The sequence below is a fragment of the Ictidomys tridecemlineatus genome, chromosome 15 (assembly GCF_052094955.1).
Source record: "Ictidomys tridecemlineatus isolate mIctTri1 chromosome 15, mIctTri1.hap1, whole genome shotgun sequence".
In the NCBI taxonomy this organism is placed as follows: Eukaryota; Metazoa; Chordata; class Mammalia; order Rodentia; family Sciuridae; genus Ictidomys; species Ictidomys tridecemlineatus.
The window spans coordinates 32,480,112-32,502,569 of NC_135491.1; the positions used below are offsets into that span (position 1 = coordinate 32,480,112).

Genomic DNA, 22,458 nt, shown 5'->3' on the forward strand with positions numbered 1-22,458 from the left:
CTCTTGGTTGTCTCCTCAGATTCCTAATTATTTCCTTTGCTGTGCAAAAGCTTTTTACTTTGATACCATCCAATTTATTAACCCTTGGCATTATTTCATGAGCCTTAAGGGGTCCTACTAAGAGAGTCGCAGTTTGTACCTATATGCTAAAGTGTTGACCTTATGTTTTCTTCTAGGAGTTGCATAGTTTCTGATATGATATTTAGTTGTTTTTTTCTTTTTTTCTTTTTGCAGGTTAGATAAGGTTCCACTTGGTGTTATTCTCATAATACCTCAGGTATCTGCTTTATTGCATATTAAAAAATAATTAATTTATTTTCATTAGGTATATGACAGCAGAATGCATTTTGATTCATTGTACACAATTGCAGCACAACTTTCATTTCTCTCGTTGTACTCCATGTAGCATCGCACCATAGGTTCAGTCATATATGTACCTAGGGTAATGATATCCATATCATTCCACCATCTTTCCTACCTCCCTACCCCCTCCCACCTCTCTCTCCCCTTTGCCCCATCAAAGTTCCTCCATTTTTTCCATCCCTCCCTCCCCACCAATGTGGATCAGCATCCACTTATCAGAGAGAACATATGGCCTTTTTTTGGGGGGGGGGATTGGCTTACTTCGCTTAGCATGATATTCTCCAACTCCATTCATTTACCTGCAAATGCCATAGTTTCATTATCTTTTGCTGAGTAATATTCCATTGTGTATATACACTGCAGTTTCTTTGTCCATTCATCTATTGAAGGGCATCTAGGTTGCTTCCACAGTTTAGCTATTGTGAATTAAGTGCTATACAATTGATGTGGCTGTGTTACTACTATAGTATACTAATTCTAAGTCCTTTGGGTATAGACTGAGGAGTGGGATAGGTCAAAAGGTGGTTCCATTCCAAGTTTTCTAAGTAATTCTTAGGTTTTTGATCCATTTTGAGTTGATTTTTTTGTAGGGTGAGAGATAAATGTCTACTTTCATTCTTCTACAGATAAATAATCAGTTTTCCCAGCACCATTTGTCAAAGAGGCCGTGTCTTCTCCAATGTAGTTTTTGGCACCTTTGTCAAGAATCAGATGACTGTAGATGTGTGGGTTTGTCCCTGTGTCTTCTATTCTGTACCACGGTTCTATTTTGTCTTTTTTTATGCCAGTACCATGCAATTTTTGTTACTGTAGCTCTGTAGTATAATTTGAAGTCAGTTATTGTGATGTCTTTAGTGTTGCTTTTTTTTTTTTTTTGCCCAGAATTGCTTCGGCTATTCTTGGTCTTTTACTCTTCTAAATGATTTTTTTTTTCTAATTTTGTGAAGAATGTCATTGGTATTTTGATGGGAATTGCAATGAATTTGAATATTGCTTTTGATAGTATGACCATTTAAAAATATTAATTCTGCCTATTCATGAACATGGGAGGACTTTCCACCTTTCTGAAGTCTTCTTCAATGTTCTATAGTTTTCATTGTAGAGGTATTTAACCTCTTTGGTTAGATTTATTCCTAGGTATTTTATTTTATTTTTTTGAGATAATTGTGAATAAAATTCTTTTCCTGATTTCTTTCTCAGTAGATTTGTTTTTGTTGTTCACTTTTTTTAAAAAAGGAAAGCTATTGATTTTTGTATGCTTTGTAACCTGCTGCTTTGCCAAATTTATTAGCTCTAGCAGTCTTTTGGTGGAGTTAGCTTTTGCATTTTATTTATTTTTATTTGTTGATAGACCTTTTATTTATTTATATGCGGTGCTGAGAATTGAATCCAGTGCCTCACAAATGCCAGGCAAGTGTATTACCACTGAGCCACAGCTCCAGCCCCAAGTTTTTGCATTTTTTAAATGTAGGTTCATATCAACTGCAAACAGTGATAATTTGACTTTCTCCTTTCCCATTTTTTATCCCTTTTATTTTCTTCTCTTGCCTAATTACTCTGGCTAGAATTTATAGCATCATATTAAGTAGAAGTGGTGAGATTGTCCCAGATTTTAAAGGAATTGACTTCAGTTATTTCCCATTCATTGTGAGGTTGGCTTTGAGTTTTTCACAAATAGCCTTTATGGTGTTGAGGTAGGTTCCTTCTATCCCAATTCCATCATTATTTTTATTATGAATGTGCACCTTGGAATTTCTTGCAGCCCAGTTAGCTCTTAGGCATTCTGGTGTTTTCAAATTATATATCAATATATAAAAATATGTATGTACATATGTTCATATATATATATTCCAGTTTGTCTAGTTGTCCTTAACTGGAAGGATGGTTTGAACTATCAAATTCAGCAGTGCTTGGGCAGAACTCCATCCTGCTGAAAAGGTCTCTTTCTTTCTCTCTCACCATGGAGTTGTTTATTGTAGTAATCGAGACACTGGAAACCATTGGTACATTTCAAAACCACCGTTTAAAAAAAAAAAGTGAAAAAGAGTAAGTTGTATAAACAGCTGTCTGCAGTCTGACACTTATGTAAATAAAAAACAAAACAATTTTATACATATTCTGTGGGTGCATGTATATGTATACATAAAAATGATAAACTCCACTGGTGGGGAGAGGATCTGGATTAGGGGGTTATATGGTTCAAGGGGACTTTAACCATGTGTATTATTCTGATTTTAATGAAAATGTAGTATTTTCATGTATTACTTGTGTTAATTTCAAAATTTTTGAAATTATGAATCACAGAAAAAAAAAAAAGAACAGGAAACAAGTGTGTAAGAAGTTACTGGCTGACTCTAGGTAGTGGGATAATGGGTCTTTTTCTGGTTTCTCCCCAGCTTCACTGAAGTACAACTGACAACTGTGAAAAGTTTTGATCCTCATTTGTTTTCTTATGGTAAATCATGCAGGATTCCCTTCTCTATTAAGACTATTTATTTTGGATATTCCTGGACCAGCCAGGACAAAACTGAATGGTCAGGGAAGGGCTCGGATGGCTTACAGGTTTCTCAGCTCAACAGTGTCCTCTTCTGTTGCTACAGCAAAGTGCAGTTTCTTTAATAAATGTTTCTTATTGATTCGGTACCAGGATACTGACACCATTCAATCATACTCTCTTGTTTCACTGGGAGCCGAGGTTTCAGCTGGTTCCGTCTTTCATTTCACTTCCATGACTCCACGGGAATCTCTCTCCCCTTTTAAGTCATCGGGTTCTCTTCCAGAAATGCCTTTCCAAAGCTGCCACGTCAAGTCCAAGGTACTTCAAGCTGATTCCTTTTACTTCTCCAGGAGCCAATGCTCTGACTTACCAGGTATCTTAGCTTTCTGTTGCTGTGACAAAATACTGACGTAAACAACTTGAAAGGAGAAAAGATTTATTCTGGCTCATAGTCTCTGATGAGAGTTCAGTCCATGGTTGCGTGGCCCTGTCAGGTTGGGGCTGTGGTGAGGCTGACCACTGTGGCATGAGCTTGTGGCGAGCTTGGCTCTTCACCTGACGGTGGCCAGGAAGCAGAGAAAAAGAGGTCGGAGCTGGGGACAAGGGCACAGCCCCACGGACCAAGCTTCCTTCCACTAGGGCCACCTCCTAAGGGTTCCTCCACCTCCCAACAGCACCACAGCTGGTGACCAAGCCTTTAACACATGAATCTTCGGGGGACATTCCATATCCAAATTACAGCACCTGAATTCAGACCAGCTCTTGACAGCGGTCCTTCTCCTTCTTGGGGAATCTTCACTGGTATCACGTATGTTCTGCCACCATTAGGATCCTGTGGTAGTCTCTTCTCTTAGGTTCAACCCTCTGCTGTGGGCTTCTGAGCTGAGGTTAATTTATTTCATCAAGTGAAATTTGCAGAATTTTCTGTTCTAGGAGTGGATTAACTCCTTGTCCTATTAGAACTCAGAATAATAATAATCTATCCATAAATACATATGATTTTTCTTGTCAATCTAACATTAACATATTTTTAACTTTCAGGAAGGGCTGTTTTGGCTATCCCTTTGCTACTGATTTCTCATTTCATTGCATTTTGCTTGGAGAAATATCATCTAAGATTTTAGTTCTTTGGAAATCGAGACTTCCTTTGTGGTTGAGAACACAGTCGATTTCTCTTATTTCTCTTTGAATGTTCCATGGGTATTCTCTATGCATTTGAATTTAGTAATCCTGCTAAGCAAATCTTTTTTTCTAAGTTTTTGATCTTTTATTCTCTGCAAGTTAAAGCCCACTATTAAAATTGATGCAGCCTTAATATTTTCCCACAATTCTTTAAGTTGTTGATGCATGTATTTTGAGACTAGGTGTGCATGTTTAAGAACACATATCTTAAAAAAAACCACATATCTTTGACTTGTTGTTCCCCTGAATAGTACAAATGTCCTTTGATTTCTACCTTGAATTCGAATAGTCGTGAAAGAAAACTGTCACACTGTCTTCACGTTTACATATCCAATATGTCTTGTCTATTTTGTGTTTTACAGCCTGTTTTTCTTCTCTTTGGAAAAGACTTCCCAGCTTCTAGATTGTATGCATAGTCTCTTTAAGTTTTTTTCCTAAAACTTATCAGTTAATATGTAACTATAGCAAAACATATTGGTACCAAAGAAAGTTTGATTTTAACATTTTCTTAAAATTTTAAAAACCTTCTTCTTCTTGCCGGTGGTTCCTGAGAGCCTTCTGAGTTTTGTCTCCATGACTTGAAAACAGATACAAGAAGAAAAGATACAAAAATCAGCCTGCATGTTTAGCATTAATTAAAATTAGCCTTCAGGTTCAGAACCATTGACGCAGTGTGCCCCTGCCATGTTAAGTGAAGGCATTAACCCTGCCTGAGCTGGGCGCCTCTGCAGTGCCAGCCACTCACTCGGGAGGCTGAGCATGGGGGTACGGGGTGAGGCCAGCCTGGGCAACATCTCAAAAAGCAAACAAAAAACACCTACAACCAAAAACCAAACAAGTTTTCACACAAAGAAAGCTGCTGGAGCCTTCACAGATGCATGTATCTAAATAAATAGTTGTAGCTCCGAGAGAAGAAATAGGAAAGAGGAAGGGAAAAAAAATGTGCTTTGATGACCTTGAAAAATACGCGCAGGAAGCTAGGCAGATGGAAGGAGGAATTTAGATGACAGAAATATGAAAATCAAGATGCTGATTCTTTTTTTTTTTTGGTGGTGCTGGGGACTGAACCCAGGGCCTTGTGCATGCAAGGCAAGTACTCTACCAACTGAGCTATATCCCCAGCCCAAGCTGCTGATTTTCTCAAAAAAGAAAACGTGGTTAGTGTGGTGGTGCACACCTGTAATGCTAGTGACCTAGGAGGCTGAGGCGGAAGAATCTCAGGTTTGAGGTCAGCCTCAGCAACTTAGCAATGCCCTAAACAACTTAGTGCAAACCTGTCTCAAAATAACAATTAAAAGGCCTGGAGGTGCAGCTCAGTGGTAAAGCACACCTGGGTTCAATCCCCAACAACTTAATGAGACTCTGTCTCAAAAAATAAAAAGAGCTAGGAATGTATGTAGCTCAGTGGTAAAGCTCCCATGGGTTCCAATCCCTAGTACCACTTAAAAAAAAAGAGAGAGAGAAAAAAAATAGTGTTCAGTGAAGACAGAGGTGACACTGTTAGAGGATGAGAAAAGGAATCTCTACAGAGTGAGAAGGGGGAAAGAGCAGGAGGCATTCACCTCAGAAAAGAGGTCGTGGTGTAAAAGTACCAGAGTTCGCTTGAGAAGGCCTAAGAGAAACACGACTTACTGTATTAGTGAATGTCACGTAGAAAACGAAGGGGCAAGGACAAAAACCACCTATACCTGTAACATGGGCCCACTTTTGCAGGAGGTTAGACTATAAGGTGGACTCCACTGGTGCCACTTTGAAATGGAAGTGAAAATTCTATCTTGCAAGATAATAAAGATTAGGATGAGGAGGTGTTTTCTACTTCTATATTTTTAGTTTTTAAAACACTTGCTTCTATTGCTTTGATATTTTTTTAGCTTTCTGGTTGACCTGGAAGTTATTTTTGTTCTGAACAAAGAGGATATAAAGCTGCGTCTGCTCCCATTCATGGATTTAATTAGGCATGTTGCCCAATCTCTAATAAATCATGGGTTTAGTTTTTCTTTGTTAAGGTAGTCAGAGGCCTTCAGGCATGAGTGACTTATAAAAATGTACTTTCATCGTTGGGGATGAATTATCATCCTGATATTGTCAATCATTCAATAATTTTATATCCCCAAAGCTCTCCCTCAGTTGTTTTGTATTACACAAAGATGACATTTTATTCTCATATTTGTTCACAGACATGATTCACATTTTGCTATTTAGTACATAAGGAAAGCATTCTAAATTCAGCAATAGTGCCAGTTTGACTAAAAAAAAAGTTATTTTCCATATCCACAAAAATGTTAATCAGATTCTTGTTAGAACATGTGTAAGAACTGGTTTTCATTGTCACAGCTCTTGATGTTAGATTACTAAAATAATTTATGTTCTGTTGTGGGAACATGGGTGCACGCAGAACCTCCCCAGTCACATGAGCACTTCTCAGCCCACACTTCTTCATAACACATAGAAATTATTTGTGTTTTGTGGTAACAAATGAATGGCAGGAACAGCAGAATTTCAATGTGGCCTTTCTTTATTTGATTAAACATATTCTCTATTTATTCTTTAAAAAAACTAATTTAAGTTAAACGGCAACAAACCATGATAATTTAGAAAACATGTTGAAACTGAGAGTGAAGAGAAATGTTCTCTACGTAAACCACACTGTAAACCATAAGACTTATTTTTGTCAACTGCTTCTCATGACAGTGGCTGGGAATTTGACATTTCTACTACAGTAGGCAAAAAAACATGTAAAATACACTCTCCCACATACCACATCACATCTCTATTTATATTTCCAAACTAAAAGCATTACCGCCCAAAAAAGTGCTGAGTGTACTGCGTAGTTACACTAAAAGCTGTTAAGTTCATCCAAGCCTCACCTTGAACTGGAGTGTCTGTGTGGCAAGGCCGTTCCTGACAGCCCCTCACTCTAGTCACACTTAATGGATCATGCTTGGCTCACTGAGAGAAAACCATCATTTGTGAACCCAAAAAGTATGAACTTTTCAATGAACTCTGGTTAACACAAGACAAACACAAAAATATCCCAAGGGACTTCCATATATGATAGCACTCAATACTACTGACACACTTTGAAATGTGTCAGCAGCCATTGTGTGTGAAAATGAATGTTGTGAAAGTGTGCAAGAATTGAAGCTGAGTATTTTAAAACCAGAAGAGAAGTCTTTGATATTATATTCTAGTATACATGAACACAACAGAAACATGGCTAATTCTCTAATCTTATCTGAGACATACATTCTGTACCGATGAATAGCTCTCAGAAGTTTCCTAATAAAAACTTCCCCTCTTTACTTGAAGATCCTAAGAAGTCAGTGCAATCCAGTTCTTTTCCCTATAGAAAGGGTATTTAGTTTGGGATGTAACATTTTAAAACAATAATACAAACCTCCTGGGAGAATACCACAATAAATGTCTCAAAAACCACTCAGTTAATCCCAGGGTATAATCTGGCTGTTTTAAATTACTGGAGGGAATATTATGGGCCTTAATGACACTGTAACTGCATAAAGCCAAAGAAAGCTAGAAAGAGAGGCCAAAAAGATGAGCTCAGAGCCAGCTGAAGTGACAACAAACATGTGGTTGTTTACTAGGATTGGAGAGGTTTTGTCTGCAGATGTTTGTGGTCTCTAGAAGGTTCCAGAGGAATGAGCTGTTAGGAAGATTTGCAGAGTTTGATGAGAACAAGCTTCTCCTTGGAGATGGCAGGCCCCAGGACAGGGAGGCTCAATGGTAGAGACAGAATTTATAGATTTCTGTGGTCAGATCATACTCTACTGGTCCCGCAATGTACATCAACAAATTAATATTGTACGGATGTCATTTCAAAGCCTCCTAAAGACCAGAGTCATTATTGAAGCCATTAGAGCACAGATGGTTCAAACTATATGCAGATATTCATACTTGCATTTTTGCATTATAGCTGCTTTTTTTTTCCTGTTGAACTGTAATGAATTGTCTCATAATCTATTCCATCTTCTTGCCATTAGCAGGCTTTGAATGTTCACAAATAGGAGCAAAGAACTCATTTTCCAGAGCTTTAATCACACAAAGAGGGAATGCCTAATTCTCTAAATGAAATGGTCTGTGATCACTGAAGCAGAGATTTAATATATCACGGCAAATTAGGTAGATTTTAATAAATTACTTATCTCCCTGAATACTTTACATATGCTTAAGAAGGAACATAGCCTGTTTGCAAACAGTGAAAACCCACAGCCTATAAAAATCCTTTGAAGAAAATGACAAATAAAAAAGTAAATTAAAAAATGAAATGCATTATATCCTAGACCTCTAGAGACAATTCCTTTGCAGCATTGATTCACAGCTCCATTAAAAATATCAATTAAATCCTTCAGTGAGATTGGGTAAAAGCTAGAAAATTAACTTTCTGAGCTGCTTTTTGAGGATCTGGTTATCCAGATACACCCCAGCATTGTCTAAGCTTGATGTAAATTTAAAAAATGATAAAAAGATACTCCTTTCAGGTCTAACTAAGCATATCGGAATTTGAGTCACACTTTAAATAATTTCTATGTCATGAGCTAAGTTTTCAAAGTGTAAATTTCACATCCATCTATCCATCATTTTTCTTTATACACATACATCCCTGGGTCCCCTATCACCCAATACGAATACATGAAAATAATACAAATAGGAAGAACTATAATTTTTAAGAAAGAAAAACAAAAAACTTGCAGTAATTTAGTAAGTTAGTGCCAAGTCTCCTTCTTTATATTTAATTGATAGAAACTGCATGCATCAAAGAAAATGCATACTGAGCTTTAATGTGCATAAAATGGATATTAGCATTTTAAAGAGAAAGATTAACACATTAATCCAAGTAATTTTCATATATTGCTTCTAATAAAATCTTCACAGTATAAAACTCTTAATGAGGCTAATCATAAGCATTCCATTTAGTGGGACGATTAGGGATAACATAAAAGTATCTTCTCTTTCATAGGTTTTCTAAGATTTATGTTTTTGCTTATTAAAAATAAAAATGGGAATTGCATTTCAGTTCTTCATAAGAAAATGTTGAAAATGCAAATAGGCTTTCTCATGCTATCATGAGGTATAAATTATTGAGAAGGTGCTGCCCATTGTGGAGGACTGAAGTCCTGAGGGGCAGCAGTCAGGGGAAAGAGGGAATAGCAAAATAAACAAATGAAAAACTATACAAAACTTGAACATTTCAAACCCAGGATTCCTGCTTCCCTGCTCCCCATGAATTATAGATTATACAAACCAGAGTAATTACACACAATCTCATCCAGAAACTTCAAGTGAGCATTTACTCAGAAGTAGGAGATGCCTCTGGAGTAGGTCCTTTTAAGACTCCTAGTCCTTTGCATTGCTCGTAGACAGACTGTAGGGCATGGAGAGCTTCAACTGTTACCTTGAGCTTGCCAATACCTACACCATCTGCTCGTGCATCAAAAACTAGGGAGAAAAGAGCAGAAAAGTGTTAGTGTCATTCATCAGATGTTTCTTGAGAGAAGTAGCTGAAACAGTAGTTGAGAAGATGAAAAGAGCTCTTGTAAAAGCCTAAAATTCACTGGCATCTCAGAAATCTAAAACATAAAGCTTCTCTTTGAAGATGTGCAATTTAGATATGTTGCATGTACATACTGTTTGTGGAGCTCAAACTAATGATCTAACCCTAAAGTTCACCTAGTGAAAAAGCTTCTGGACGATTCCCACACAGAATCGAAATTTCTAAGCTAGTAAGAAATGAAAGGTCTAAAAAGAACTAAAATATGATGACAAAGTAGATCTGTTTTAATGTCCAGTATAATAACAAATTTCAGAATGCAAACCACTGTAAAGAGGTCACATGATTGTGATTTGAACTGGTTATTTACCTTTCCAAAGAAAACATTTCATTTAAAGTATATTCTACATGAATTTAGGAAAAGTCAAATCGGTAGGCCCAGCAATCTTAAGTCCATGGAATGGCTCCAAAGGCCCAGGAACTTTTTGAATGTATACTGGCTTTTCTCAGCAGAGGGACCACTGCTTTGAGTGGTGCCCAAAAGTAGGCCACTGGACTTCTCTAAGCTTGACCCTGTAGGATGCTGATTCAACACTCTGTGGACAATGACCTAGTAGTCCAAGGTCAGAATCCTAGACTTTGTAAGTTTCACAACACTTATGAGTCTTTGTACTTCCTGTTTATATTCCTTGAACTTTAATAACTGCTTGTACGTGTGTTTCTGCAGTATTTGGAATCAAACCCAACAGGGTTCTATTAAGCTACATCCCAACCCTTTTTATTTTGAGATAACATCTCACTAAGTTGCCCAGACTGGTTTTGAATTTGTGATCCTCCTGCCTCAGCCTCTCAGGTAGCTGGGATTATAGACGTGTACTCCTGTGCCCGATGTGTGTGTGTGTGTGTGTGTGTGTGTGTGTGTGTGTGTATGTGTGTGTTCACACGCGTGTGAGCTTGTTTTAAGAGATGGGATTTTGCTATGCTGCCCAGGCTGGCCTTGAACTCCTGGATTCAAGTCATTCTCCTGCCCCAGCCTCCTTATAGCTGGGTCCTCAGGCTGTGCCACTGCATTTAGCTCTGAGTGTATTTTAATTTTAAGAAAATCTGTAAGGAGGCCTTCAAGCTAAACTTGGTACACGAGGGCTTAGGTAGAGAAAGAGCAGCTGGGAGCACAGTGGCACAAATGGTCCCAGCTCACTCTCCCGAGTTTTCACCTCTCCTTTGGGACTGCTCACTTCTAAGTGACAGATGACAAGGCATTAAGATCCTGACCTGACCCAGTACCCAATCTTTCGGCTTGTTCCCAAAATGTGGTCATAACAATCACTGTGTCAGTCCATTTTTGTCACTTGTCTCACAGGAAGAGAAGGTGGGTTGCTAAACAGAATCGATTGGAAAAACAGAGATCAAGAATATAAAGCAGAGATAGTTTTAGTCACTTTTGTCTGACTCCCTTGATCCTGTGAATCCTTAATGGGATTGGGATAAATATTTTATTCCTCTCCTCTTTCTCTTCAGTGCCAAAGTTATGAGCAACTGCCAAAGGTTAGCAATGTATACTTTGGAGGGATTTCCCAGAACAGTCTTCCAATCTTGTTATTTGGTGAATTTGGTTAGTTATTTGGATAAATTCTAACTTTTGAGCACTTGACACATATCCAGGACAAGCAGCTCCATGTAGGAACCAATGCATGGCACTTAAGAGGTGCTCAATTAAGTGTATGCTGAATGCATGAGCCAGGAAGTAAACAAGCTAGGGACATCTTTTCAGAGACAGTTCTAACTTAACAAATGAGATTGGAATCAATCTTTACTTTTTATTTTTATTTTTTGGGAATTTCTCCATTTATTGTAAATAGCTCAGGCCTTCTCTGACTATGACTGTCAAAAGTCTGTTAACTACTTATTTATTTATTTTTAAAAATTGCATTGCTGGGGCTCTAACCACTGGTAGCACTCTATCAGTGAGCTACATCTCTAGTCTCTTCGTAAAAGTCTGATTCATAAAGTACAATTCTTCCAGCATGTTGTCAGTATGTCATATAGGAAGAGAAGGTAGGAATGAAGCACTGTTGGGTGTCATACCTGGTGAAATGACAACTTGAGAGAGCAGATTTTGTCAGGAAGCCCCTACTTCTGTTGAATCCTGGTGGGGAATGAGTGAGCAAACCTATTTGGTTGCTAGAGGGACTAAATCACTGGGCTGTAACATTGAATTACAGAGAAAACTTGAGAAAGAGACTACCTTAATCACTCTTAAGGCTGAAGTGCCATAGCTGACATGAGACTTCCATGAACAATGTCAGCAGCAACAACAAAACTCAACTTTTTTCACCTTCTCACCCCATACTAAAAAAATGAATACTTCCTTGTGTAATAATTATTTTAAAATTTCTATCAGTTTAAAGGAAAGCAGAGGGCGAGGGCAAGGGGAGGGATATAGGGGGACATTAGTTGGAGTTGCAAAGGACTCAGTTGATGTGACTCAGCTCCCTTGTAGCCAGCACAGAGGTTTTAATAAAGAGTTTGGACTTTAGCAGTTGTTGGTTGTGCAAACTGAGCAATACTTCCACTCATACCATCGATATTTTGCTCAATGATGTCTCTCCCTTTCTGAAACATGTCAGCGAGGTCAACATGAGCAACGCCGATGTCCTCACACTCCAGATCCTGCTCATCCTCTGGGGGGTCGGTGACAACGGTGAAACGAACACTGAGGACAGAGGACAGAGAAAATCACCACCAAGTGAGAAGTCTCTAAGAAACAAAACTGCCACTAGGTATGAAATCCAGACATTTCCAATGATCTCCATAAAAGAAAGTTACAGCAGGTTAGTTAAGTTCTTAAATGAACTATTAGAATTGTTATAGTATACCTAACCTTCAACTGAACGTTAATCCACTTTCTAAGCACTAAATGGCATTTATCTCTAGAATCTAAGACAAAGAGAAAGACGGGATGTTTGGTCTATTCTGCAACGTCTAATCATATATATGTGTGTATATATTTTGGTACAGGGTATTGAACCCAGGGTGCTTTATCACTGAGCTACATATTCCCACCCCCTACCCCTACCCCTTTTAAAAAAAGTTTGAGACAGGGTCTTGCTTAGGGCCTCATTAAATTGCTGAGTCTGGCTTCATAATTTACAATCTTTATGCCTCAGCTTCCTGAGTTGCTTACAGGCATGTGCCACTGTGCCTGGGTCTGATAATGTTTTGCTATCTTAACTTTTAAGACTAAAAGGATGAAGTGAATAAAGACCATGAGGTTACATGATCAGCATTTTCTACAGAAAAAAAAAAATGTCCCATTTTCTTTAGCAATACACAACCTCTGGAGTTGGTACTAAGTAATTTAACCAATTGTGTGTGTTCTACAAAATGTAGGGATCATGCTCCCTGGGCAACATTCTGAACCATGTTAGATAAATGTTGTAGCTCTGCCCAACAGCTATATCAAATGTTTGTATTACTTAGCAATCTCTTGACTTACCATCATAGAATCCAAGTTTTATTTTACTTTTAGACACATAATTGTAGGGTTCTGATGGAACTGATTTGAATTAGTGGCTTGTGTTGAGGCCAAACACACTTGGATTGACCAAATGACAGGAATTTACAGTTAAGTACTCTTTTGATATGTCTTGGCAGCATAGCTTAAACCACGGATGCTTGTAAACTTTACCATCTTAAACTTTCGAAATGTATCTATCCCAAATCAGAAACAAAACAAGAAACATAAAAATCCAAGTCTCTGAGAAATCATGCCTTGAAAAATACAAATAAAATCCTTTCCAAATGCTTATAGGTAAACATGACAATATTTTTAACCAATTTCCCGAAGATAAACATTCAGCTTTTCATTCCTTTATGAAGTTCCTGTTTTTAGCTAGCAATGTTTTGATTAGAAAATAGAAATCCCTAAGTCACAATCAAAGTTAACACTTATTCACACAATGACTATGAAGAGTACAGACCCAGGCTTTCCAAGTGGGTAAAATGTATATTTTATATAATATATAAAATAGAGGGATTAATAAGATGGCATGGTTTAGGGCACCCATTCTTGGTTCACATTCCTGCTTTTCTACTGTGTGACTTTGGACAAATTATTTAATCTCTGATTTCAGTTTCTTAAGTTGTGTAATGGGGATAATTATACCTATTTTGTAGGGTTCTTGGAGGATAGATGAGAAAATATGAGTAAACTGTGACTGAAACATAGTAAACACTGGATAAATGTTTGTTCTTTTATTATTCCTATTTAAAATCTAGCAGAGCAGCTTTAGCTTCTATATTTGTAGGGAAGAGAAAGGAGTTGGCATGAGAAAAGCTTGTTTAAATTAAAAAGTTAGTCAGATTTCCAAATTATACATTGGCTATATCACTCATTTAAACACAATGACTGAAGATCACAGAATTTGTCCTAAAATGAACGTGACTGGAAGGCAAGGAATTAGAAATGACAACTGATACAGATTTTACAACACAAACTTATGCAGAGACAGAGGCTACCAAGATTGCAGGAATGTTGTGCTGTTTTCATGTATTTTAAGTATCTTTAACAAAAATTTTATTTCCTTATTTTTTGGTATTAAGAATTTTAAACCAGGGTTGTTTTACTATAGCCACATCCATCATCCTTTTAATTTTTGAGTCAGGGTCTTGTTAAATTGCTTAGGGTCCAAGTTGCTGAGGCTGGTCAACCTCCTCAGTCTCTGAGATAACAATCATGCGCCACCATGGCTGGTTATTTCATGTATCTTTATATCTGATAAATTTTAACCTCACATTTAAGAATTATATCTACACCACTTTACAAATGCAGGCTATTACCTCCGTTGAACAGAAAATAGAGAAATCTGAGAGAAAATGAGAAAAAAGAAAATGTTCCCAATTCTAGAGAAAGGGCTAGAAGTGTAAAAATGAAACATTTCTGCCTTTATATAGAGAGCAAAATAAGATAGCAAAAATAAAATTGTTAAACTGTAAAGTTAAGCTCAAAAAGGAGGAAAGTTCACTGGAACAATCTTAAAGGTAAAAACAGTTTGGCCACACTATGTGCACACAGACACCTTACATCTTACCTCTGCTCTGTCAGAACAAAGAGGCAAGACCTGTTCTGCGTCCCCAAGAGGCTCCCAGGCTGAGGACCTGGCTGTGCACATAAGTGGAGCAGATGGCAGTCCCCAGTGGAGGTGAGCGCATCGTGCTCCCCAGCTGCTCCTCCTTTCCCTCCTGGGACTCTCTTGACAGAGAACAGCCTTGCTAACTGTCCTCCTGGTCCTAGGATGCCCACTGCATGTTACTTCCTGCCTGGAATCCCCTTGGCCTGGGATGGTCCTTCCTGGGCTCTTGTGCAGTAACTGGGGCCTCTCACCCTCCTAAATCATCTTAAATGTCACCTCTTTGGATTTGCCATCACTGTCATTTTCTCTTAGCATTTAATTTTTAAAATTTTCTGTTACTGATTGTCACAATAAGTACTTGGTTTACTTGTTTACTTGTTATCATAGCCTGTCTTCCTCAGTGGTGGATCTGCTCAATAAAATACTGCTACAGAGAAAAACTAAAACTAAAAGTACTGAGTCAGTGTCAAACCAATAAGTTCAAGTAAATCATTCTCAAGTCCCATCTCCATATGTTACCTCTCTTTCAAGGTGCCACTTGCAAATTCCAATTATAGTGCAGGGCAGTGTGAAAGGTGCTATAAACAATTTGTGCAATGTCTCGAAGTTTAGACATGTCTAGGAGGACTGGAAGACTTCTCTTACTGTGGCTTTGTAAGTTACCACCAGTTTGGACCAGGGCTGCAGTCGGAGGGAGTGAGCTGCCATAAACCTGGAGCTACTTGAAGTAATGTGAAGTAACATGACCTCTGAGTACTTAGAAAAGTTGAGAACATGCACTGGAACAATAATGGGCTTTGGCCCTGGAAAAACTAAATGTCACTCTTATTTTCCTTAGGAGGGTAGAGGCCATCCCCTCCCAGGAAGGTCAGCACTCCAAGTGCTCACTCAATAGTTGTGAGCTCAGGATCAGTCCCTTGGCACCTGTGACACCTCTCTCAGTTTTGCTAAAAAAGAACACAAATGCTTATGTCTCTGTGGCGAGGTGTTTGGACATTTCTTAGAGAAGCAGGGGGCATCATCACAGTTACTATTGACTTTTTTCTTTTTACCTATTATGGTATAAACAAGTGGGTCTTCTGAGCAAAGGCAGGTTTGAAAGGAAAGTATCTTCCTTTTAAAAATAATCAAAAACCTCCCACATGTTTGAAGAAACAAAGTCATTTTCCCTTAAGGAGTAGTGTCACTTACAACATGCTCTATCATTCCAGAAACAATAAGGACACAGAGAAGACAAGGGACTAAAGAGACTACTAAGCCTGGTCCAGGATTGGCACATGGGGACAGAGCTCAACCCTATCAGTGATGGCTGGGCTTGTTGGCTTAGCTGCCTTGTGGACCTGGGGGAGAGCAAAGTGAGGTTGGTGACCTGCCGGGATACTTCTGGGAGACTGGGGGTTTATGGGGGGTATTGAAAAAAGCTGAAAAATGGGAATTAGACAAGTCAAACTAGAGTGATTAGAATCCTGGACAAAGTGGAACCTCGTATTTCAAGAAGCCAAAGAGAAAGGTACTCTTAGATCCCGAGAGCTAAGAATTCCAGTCTGTCTTCTTGAAACAGAAGAGAAAATACTAGATTGGAAGCTCTTTTGAAGAACATAGGGTTGTTTTTTGTTTTAAGGTTTTTTTTTTAATTCAATGGACCTTTATTTTATTTATTTATATGTGGTGCTGAGGATCGAACTCGGGCCGCACGCATGCCAGGCAAGTGCGCTACCACTGAGCCACAACCCCAGCCCCCGAAAATAGCATCTTTAACATTCACTTTCTCTTTCTCAAATGAGCATCATTTTTGAGGCTATGGAATCTCGGGGTCACAAAGGCAAGGAAAAGAGGAGAATGGACTGATAAAGGGTCTACCCAGGCCAAGGGATAGGAGCCAGAAAAACACTGGTGAAACAGCTCAGGGGTTGACATGGATAGAGCTCACCCAGAAAATATTAACTTCTTAAGATCAGCCTTTTCCTTATGAAAAGGATTTATTTACTCTACTAACCAGATTTGCAAAGTGTTCTATTCAAATAAAAAAAGGCATCTGGAAAATAATATGAATTATTAAATACGATAGTAAGATTCAAGTCAGTCTGAAAAGCTGATGAGCTGTTCAAAATGCTACTGCTTAACAATGAAGGCAGTGGACATTCACTGTATACTGTGTGTCAGGTGCTGTTCTATCCGTGTTACACACATCTCATCTAGTCCTCATAGCAACCCTAGACAGCATCATCATCATCTCCATTTTACAGATGAAGAGAATTAAGAGCTGAGTAATTTGTCCAAGGTCAGACAGCAAGTAGGTGATGGAATAGAAATTCAAACCCCAGCCTGTGGTGTTTCCTTCAACCCGTTGAGTCCTTTACAGTTACACTTGAACGGCAACGTGATACTTTCTACACACTACACAGCGTTCTGGTCTTCAAAGCACTTGGCATCCCCACAGTTGGTCAGTCTGTCTGATAGGCAGGGCCACTGGAGATAAGAGACCCAGGGAGATAAGAGACCCAGAGAAGTCATGAACTCCACTCAAGCACACAGAGTGAGTCAGAGAACCCATATGTTCTGATTCCTCATCTTTGCCTCCTTCCCTTTTTTAAGCCACATCATGCTAAAGAGATCTACTTTATATAAAACATAAGATAATTCAAACTTCTTAAATATACCTTCTATTAGGCATTTCTTGGTTTTGTAGTATAGCTTTTAAGATGTCTCTCTTTGCTTGGTTGTTTTCCTCATCCACGTAGATCACTAATCAAAAGAAAAAAAATGCACAAGAAGAAGTCACTCAGGAATATGCTACATTAGGACATTCTGTATTTTTATAAATACCTGTTTTTAAAGACACAAGTTATGCCACCTTGCTTGTATGCCTGGGAAAAGAAAACAGCTCCAGAAACCAGAATCAAGTCTGAATAGTCATGTGATCTGATGTCATGTCACTGGCAGGTTTATGTGCACACTGTCAGAAAAGATACAAGCAACATCTAAGAGTGCCACATCACTGTCACTGCCTGTTAATGGCACTGGCAGTCATGACAGTAAAAGCCAGCGGTCTTTATTGCTTTGTATTTGAGGGATTTACTGCATTTTCTTTCACCCAAGAAGCGAGTGATAATGATAATGTATGGCAGAGTGCTTGTCCTTTCTGACAGCCTCAGTAATTTAATCCTCCTCTCCTGCCACAACATGCAATAAAAGAGGCATCTAGTGTACCGGGCTGAGGAAACCCACGGCTGACGTGTGCTGGTGTGTGGGTGGAGAGTACAGGAGAGAAGAGTGGAGGAAGGGGAGAGGCTTTTTAGGGTGCCAAGTTGTCTTTGGTTTTTAAGGTACATGCTGGCATTCAGGAAGGTGGCCAGGTTCCACTTAGCTGCAAGTGAGATTAGATCACTGATCTAAAGTCCACCAGGAAGGAGGCGGTAAGCACTTGACATTGCAGGCAAGCTCTGCACTTTGGGAAGTGGCATTGTAGAGTGTGAACTCCAATTTTCACCGATTATTTTTTCTCAGCCAGGCAGACTTTCAGCCGTGCTTAGCTTCTGAAGACATTTCTTTTTCAGCTGCCAAGTTGGATGTAAAGGCTCCCCCATGACCAGATCTCAATTTAGAGATTATCCCTGATCAAAAGTGCACATAGGGTGAAAGATACTATGACAATTCTAAAGCCAGTTTTCCTCAGGCTCTGCCAGGAACAAACAAATTCCATATTGGAAGTGTATCCCCGGACAATTTCAATTCCATTCCAAATTATGATAATATCAACTATTTTAATTGGCTCAGTTGAGCAAATACTAACTGAGGGCTGAAGATGTGTCCAGTACCAAGGTAGGAACGTGGAGTGGGAGACATAAAGACGTCTGTGTAGGGGTGGGTGAGTGGTTTAAGAGAAAGGAGAATCACTGACACACAGGTTAGTAACCAAATCTGGAGAACAAAGGCCAAACAGTGAGTCCTGGCGCATTGGTTTTGGCATGACATCATATCAGTAAATGTGACCATATAGTCACATTTTTTATAGTTTTTTATAGTTCACTGGGATTAATAGAAATCAATAAAGACAAAAGTTCAGAGAATTTTGTTTTACTTATCAAGGCCAAAAAGTCTTATTAACAGACGAGTTTCACTAATGCTGGGAGGTATTTCATTTTTACAAGATGCTGGTAGACCTTGCTAAATAGCAACTTTTTTTTTTTTTCAAATGGGATTTTTTGTTTGTTAGTTTTTGCTGTTGATCACTATTTCAAGAAGTAGTATGTGATATCCTTTTTTACTTCAGAGTTACAAGGCTTTTATGTCATACTAGTTTATATCATTTGAAGACAAGGGCAATCACAGTGATTAAAAAGGGTGAAAAAAGACTGAGTATCAACATCCACCATAAATAAAAGGTCTTTCAATCAAACCTAGACATTTTTTATGAATTTCAATGGCTTAAAACTTAAAAAAAATTGTGGTAAAATATATTTAACATTAACCATTTTAAAATGCTCAATTCAGTAGCATGAGTTACATTTACCTTCTAGCTGCAACCATCCCCAACCACAATTCAGCTCCAGAATTTTTTCATCATCTCAAACTGGGAACTCTGTACCTATTAAACAACAATTTCTCATTCCTCTCTCTCCTAGTCACCAACAACCACTCCTTTCCTTTTTAATGAATTTGACTAATATTGGTATTTCCATTAATTGGAATCATATAGTATTTATCTTTTGTATCTGGCTATTTCACTTAGCATTAATGCTGTAGCATATATCAAATTTATTTCTTTTTAAGACTGAGTAAACCGGGCTCAGTGGAACACCCCTGTATTCCCAGGGGGCTGAGGCAGGAGGATCACCAGTTCAAAGCCAGCCTCAGCAAAAGTGAGGTGCTAAGCAACTCTGAGAGACCTTGTCTCTAAAAAAAATATAAAATAGGGCTGGGGATATGACCGAGTGCCGCAAAGTTCAAACCAAAAAAAGACTGAATGATTTTCCATTGTCTGCATGTATCATACATTTTGTTTATATATTCATCTTGTAATAGACATCTGGTTTATTTCTAGCTTTTGGCTACTGTGAATAGTGCACCTGTGAGCAGAAGTGTACAAATATGTTTGCCTCAGAAGGTCAAGGGTCACATGTCTCTTTCCTATGAGGAAGCTAGAGAACAAAAAGAAAAAGAAAGGTGGGTGTGAATCTCCCAACATGAAAGGGAGATTTGTAGAAGGAAGGGACCAAGAGGTGGAAGATGGGGGTGGGGGAAGTGCTGGGGAGTGTTACTGGTCAAATTATATTTGTACAATGTGTGCACATACAATTATGCAACAACAAATCCCATCATTATGTACAACTATAATGTACCAATGTAAAATGTGGAAAATAAAAAAGGGTCAAATATAAATCACCAAACAACAACCAAAACAAACATTCAAACAAAAAAACCAAATAAACATCTCTTTGCGTCCTTGCTATCAATTTGTTTTAGTATTTTCCCAGAAGTGGAATTGCCAAACCATATGGTGAAACTTTATATAATCTTTTCTTAAGGAAAAAAAACTTCACTGTATAAATTGGTTAAAAAACCAAACAAACAATAAAAATGATGTAGTTGGGGATTCCTTGTGCTTCTACTTCATTCAAGTGGCCAGTATACTATATTTTCTATTCTCTTAAAGTTAAAAATAATGGTAGCTAGAATTTACTAACTGATACTTAGGTATTAGGTACTATATACTTTTACTGCAATCACATGGGCTGGGAACCATGCTGACCCACATTTTACAGATGATTAAAGAGACTCAGAGAAGATTAGGAATTTGTCCAAGATACCCAAGTTATAAAGAGGCAGAGTCAGAATTTGAATTTGGCAATGTCAGTCCCCCAGCCTGCTTTCTTAATCTCCATGCTAGTATTTCTACTTCCATATAAAGCCCAAACTCATCCTGCTTTTTAAGATGTGGGCATTGGGGCTGGGGATGTGGCTCAAGCGGTAGCGCGCTCGTCTGGCATGCGTGCGGCCCGGGTTCGATCCTCAGCACCACATACCAACAAAGAAGTTGTGTCTGCCATTAACTAACTAAATAAATAAATATTTAAAAAAAAAAAAAAGATGTGGGCATTTTGTTAAAAGCACAAAGTGGGAGTGGGAGAGAGTAACATAACTGTATCAAGAGAAGTGACCTCATTTTCTTTTCCTTTCACTCTTTCATAAAAGTGAGATATTTTAAACACTTAATCTAGATAGTTAGATACAATCTTTTGACTGAAAACTTCTTAAAAACTTTCTTTTTGAAAAAAAAATTCTAGTTTTTTGATAGTAAGCTTATTTCTCCAAAAGTCTACCAAAGTAGAAGTAAGGCACTTCTGCTTGTACAAGCATACACTAGCTTCTTAATTTAGCCCACACCTTTAGTGTGCATCACAATTCCTTGGAGGTCTTGTTGAAGTGCAGTTACTGAACTGTATCCTTAGAGTTCCTGTTTCAACAGGCCTGAGGTAGAGCCTCTGAATGTACGATTCTAATAAGTGCCTAGCTCCTGTTGCTGCTGGTCAGGCACCACACATTGAGAAGCACTGTTTAGCCTGACATTTGTTTGACAAATTTTTAAGTAGGATCGGAAAATACTGAATAGCTTGTGTTGAAGACTATGGAAAACAGGGACACTTTGCTACCTGTGATTAGGTCATGATCCTGTGATCCAATGAGCACCATGCTTCACCATAATTCATTTCCTGTTCTGAATATCTAAATTTTTACAATTTTAAGACTTCAAATACATCCTTTAAAAGGAGATTCTGGTAATTATCAAAAGTATAAGAACTTTCCAAAAGCTAAGCTACTTAACTTTCATTTCTATTAAAAATCACATTTTCACATTTATTTAGGACTTGCTAGATCTTTTTTTTGTACTGGGGATTGAACCCAGCCAGGGTTGTTCTACCATTGAACTACATCCCCAGTCTTCTTTATTTCACTTCAAGACAGGGTCTTGCTAAGTTGATGAAGTTCTCACTATTTGTTGAGACTGGCTTGGACTATAGGCCTGTGCCACTGTGCCTGGCTAGAACTTGCTAGATTTTGATATAAACTTAATGAAAGCATATGTCTCAAAAAGGATACAAACCAGTAGTCTAAATACTTGAGTTGATCTTCAATTGTCTATCATTAAGAACATAACCCTCCTATGCAATGGAATGTAAGGACAAACCCTTGTCATTTTTGACAATATGAATGGAACTGGAAATCATTAAGTTAAGTGAATAAGCCAGTTACAAAAAAGATAAATTCTGCATACCTTCACTCATGTAGAATCTAAAAAAGCTAATTTTTACATAAGTTGAGAGTAGAATAGTGGTTACTAGAGGCTTGAGACAGTCAAAGGGAATTAGGAATGTGGAAAGTTGATCAGTGGGTACTAAATTATAGTTAAATAAGAGAAACTGCACAGTAGAATGAATATAGATAATGATAATATACTGTATATTTCCAAAAAGCTAGAGGAAAGGATTTTGAATGTTTTCTTTTTTTTTTAAGAGAGAGAGAGAGAGAGAGAGAGAGAGAGAGAGAGAGAGAGAGAGAGAGAGAGAGAGAGAGATATTTTTTTAGGTTTTTGGCGGACACAACATCTTTCTTCGTATGTGGTGCTGAGGATTGAACCTGGGCTGCATGCACACCAGGCCAGCATGCTACCGCTTGAGCCACATCCCCAGCCCTTGAATGTTTTCACCACAAGAAAATTATAAATGTTGGAGAAGATACATAAGGTTTTTCTGATTTGAACATTATACAATGTATAT

The 22,458-nt window shown here is 38.2% G+C and overlaps 1 protein-coding gene across 3 annotated transcripts in view; it reads right to left on the minus strand.

Annotated features, from left to right (window-relative positions):
- Nucleotides 1–6,539: 6,539 nt before the first annotated feature.
- Nucleotides 6,540–22,458, minus strand: part of Rpgrip1l (RPGRIP1 like) — a 102,408-nt gene continuing 86,489 nt past the window's right edge. For 2 of the 3 annotated variants that reach the window (XM_021721315.3, XM_021721318.3), the window contains exons 24-26: nucleotides 17,341–17,425; nucleotides 12,128–12,261; nucleotides 6,540–9,496 (exon numbers count right to left, since the gene is read on the minus strand). In XM_021721315.3, coding sequence (XP_021576990.2) covers nucleotides 9,348–9,496; nucleotides 12,128–12,261; nucleotides 17,341–17,425 — 368 coding nt within the window. In that variant the 3' untranslated portion in view covers nucleotides 6,540–9,347. The remainder of the gene's footprint in view (nucleotides 9,497–12,127; nucleotides 12,262–17,340; nucleotides 17,426–22,458) is intronic. The other variant, XM_078032321.1, reaches the window with a different exon arrangement.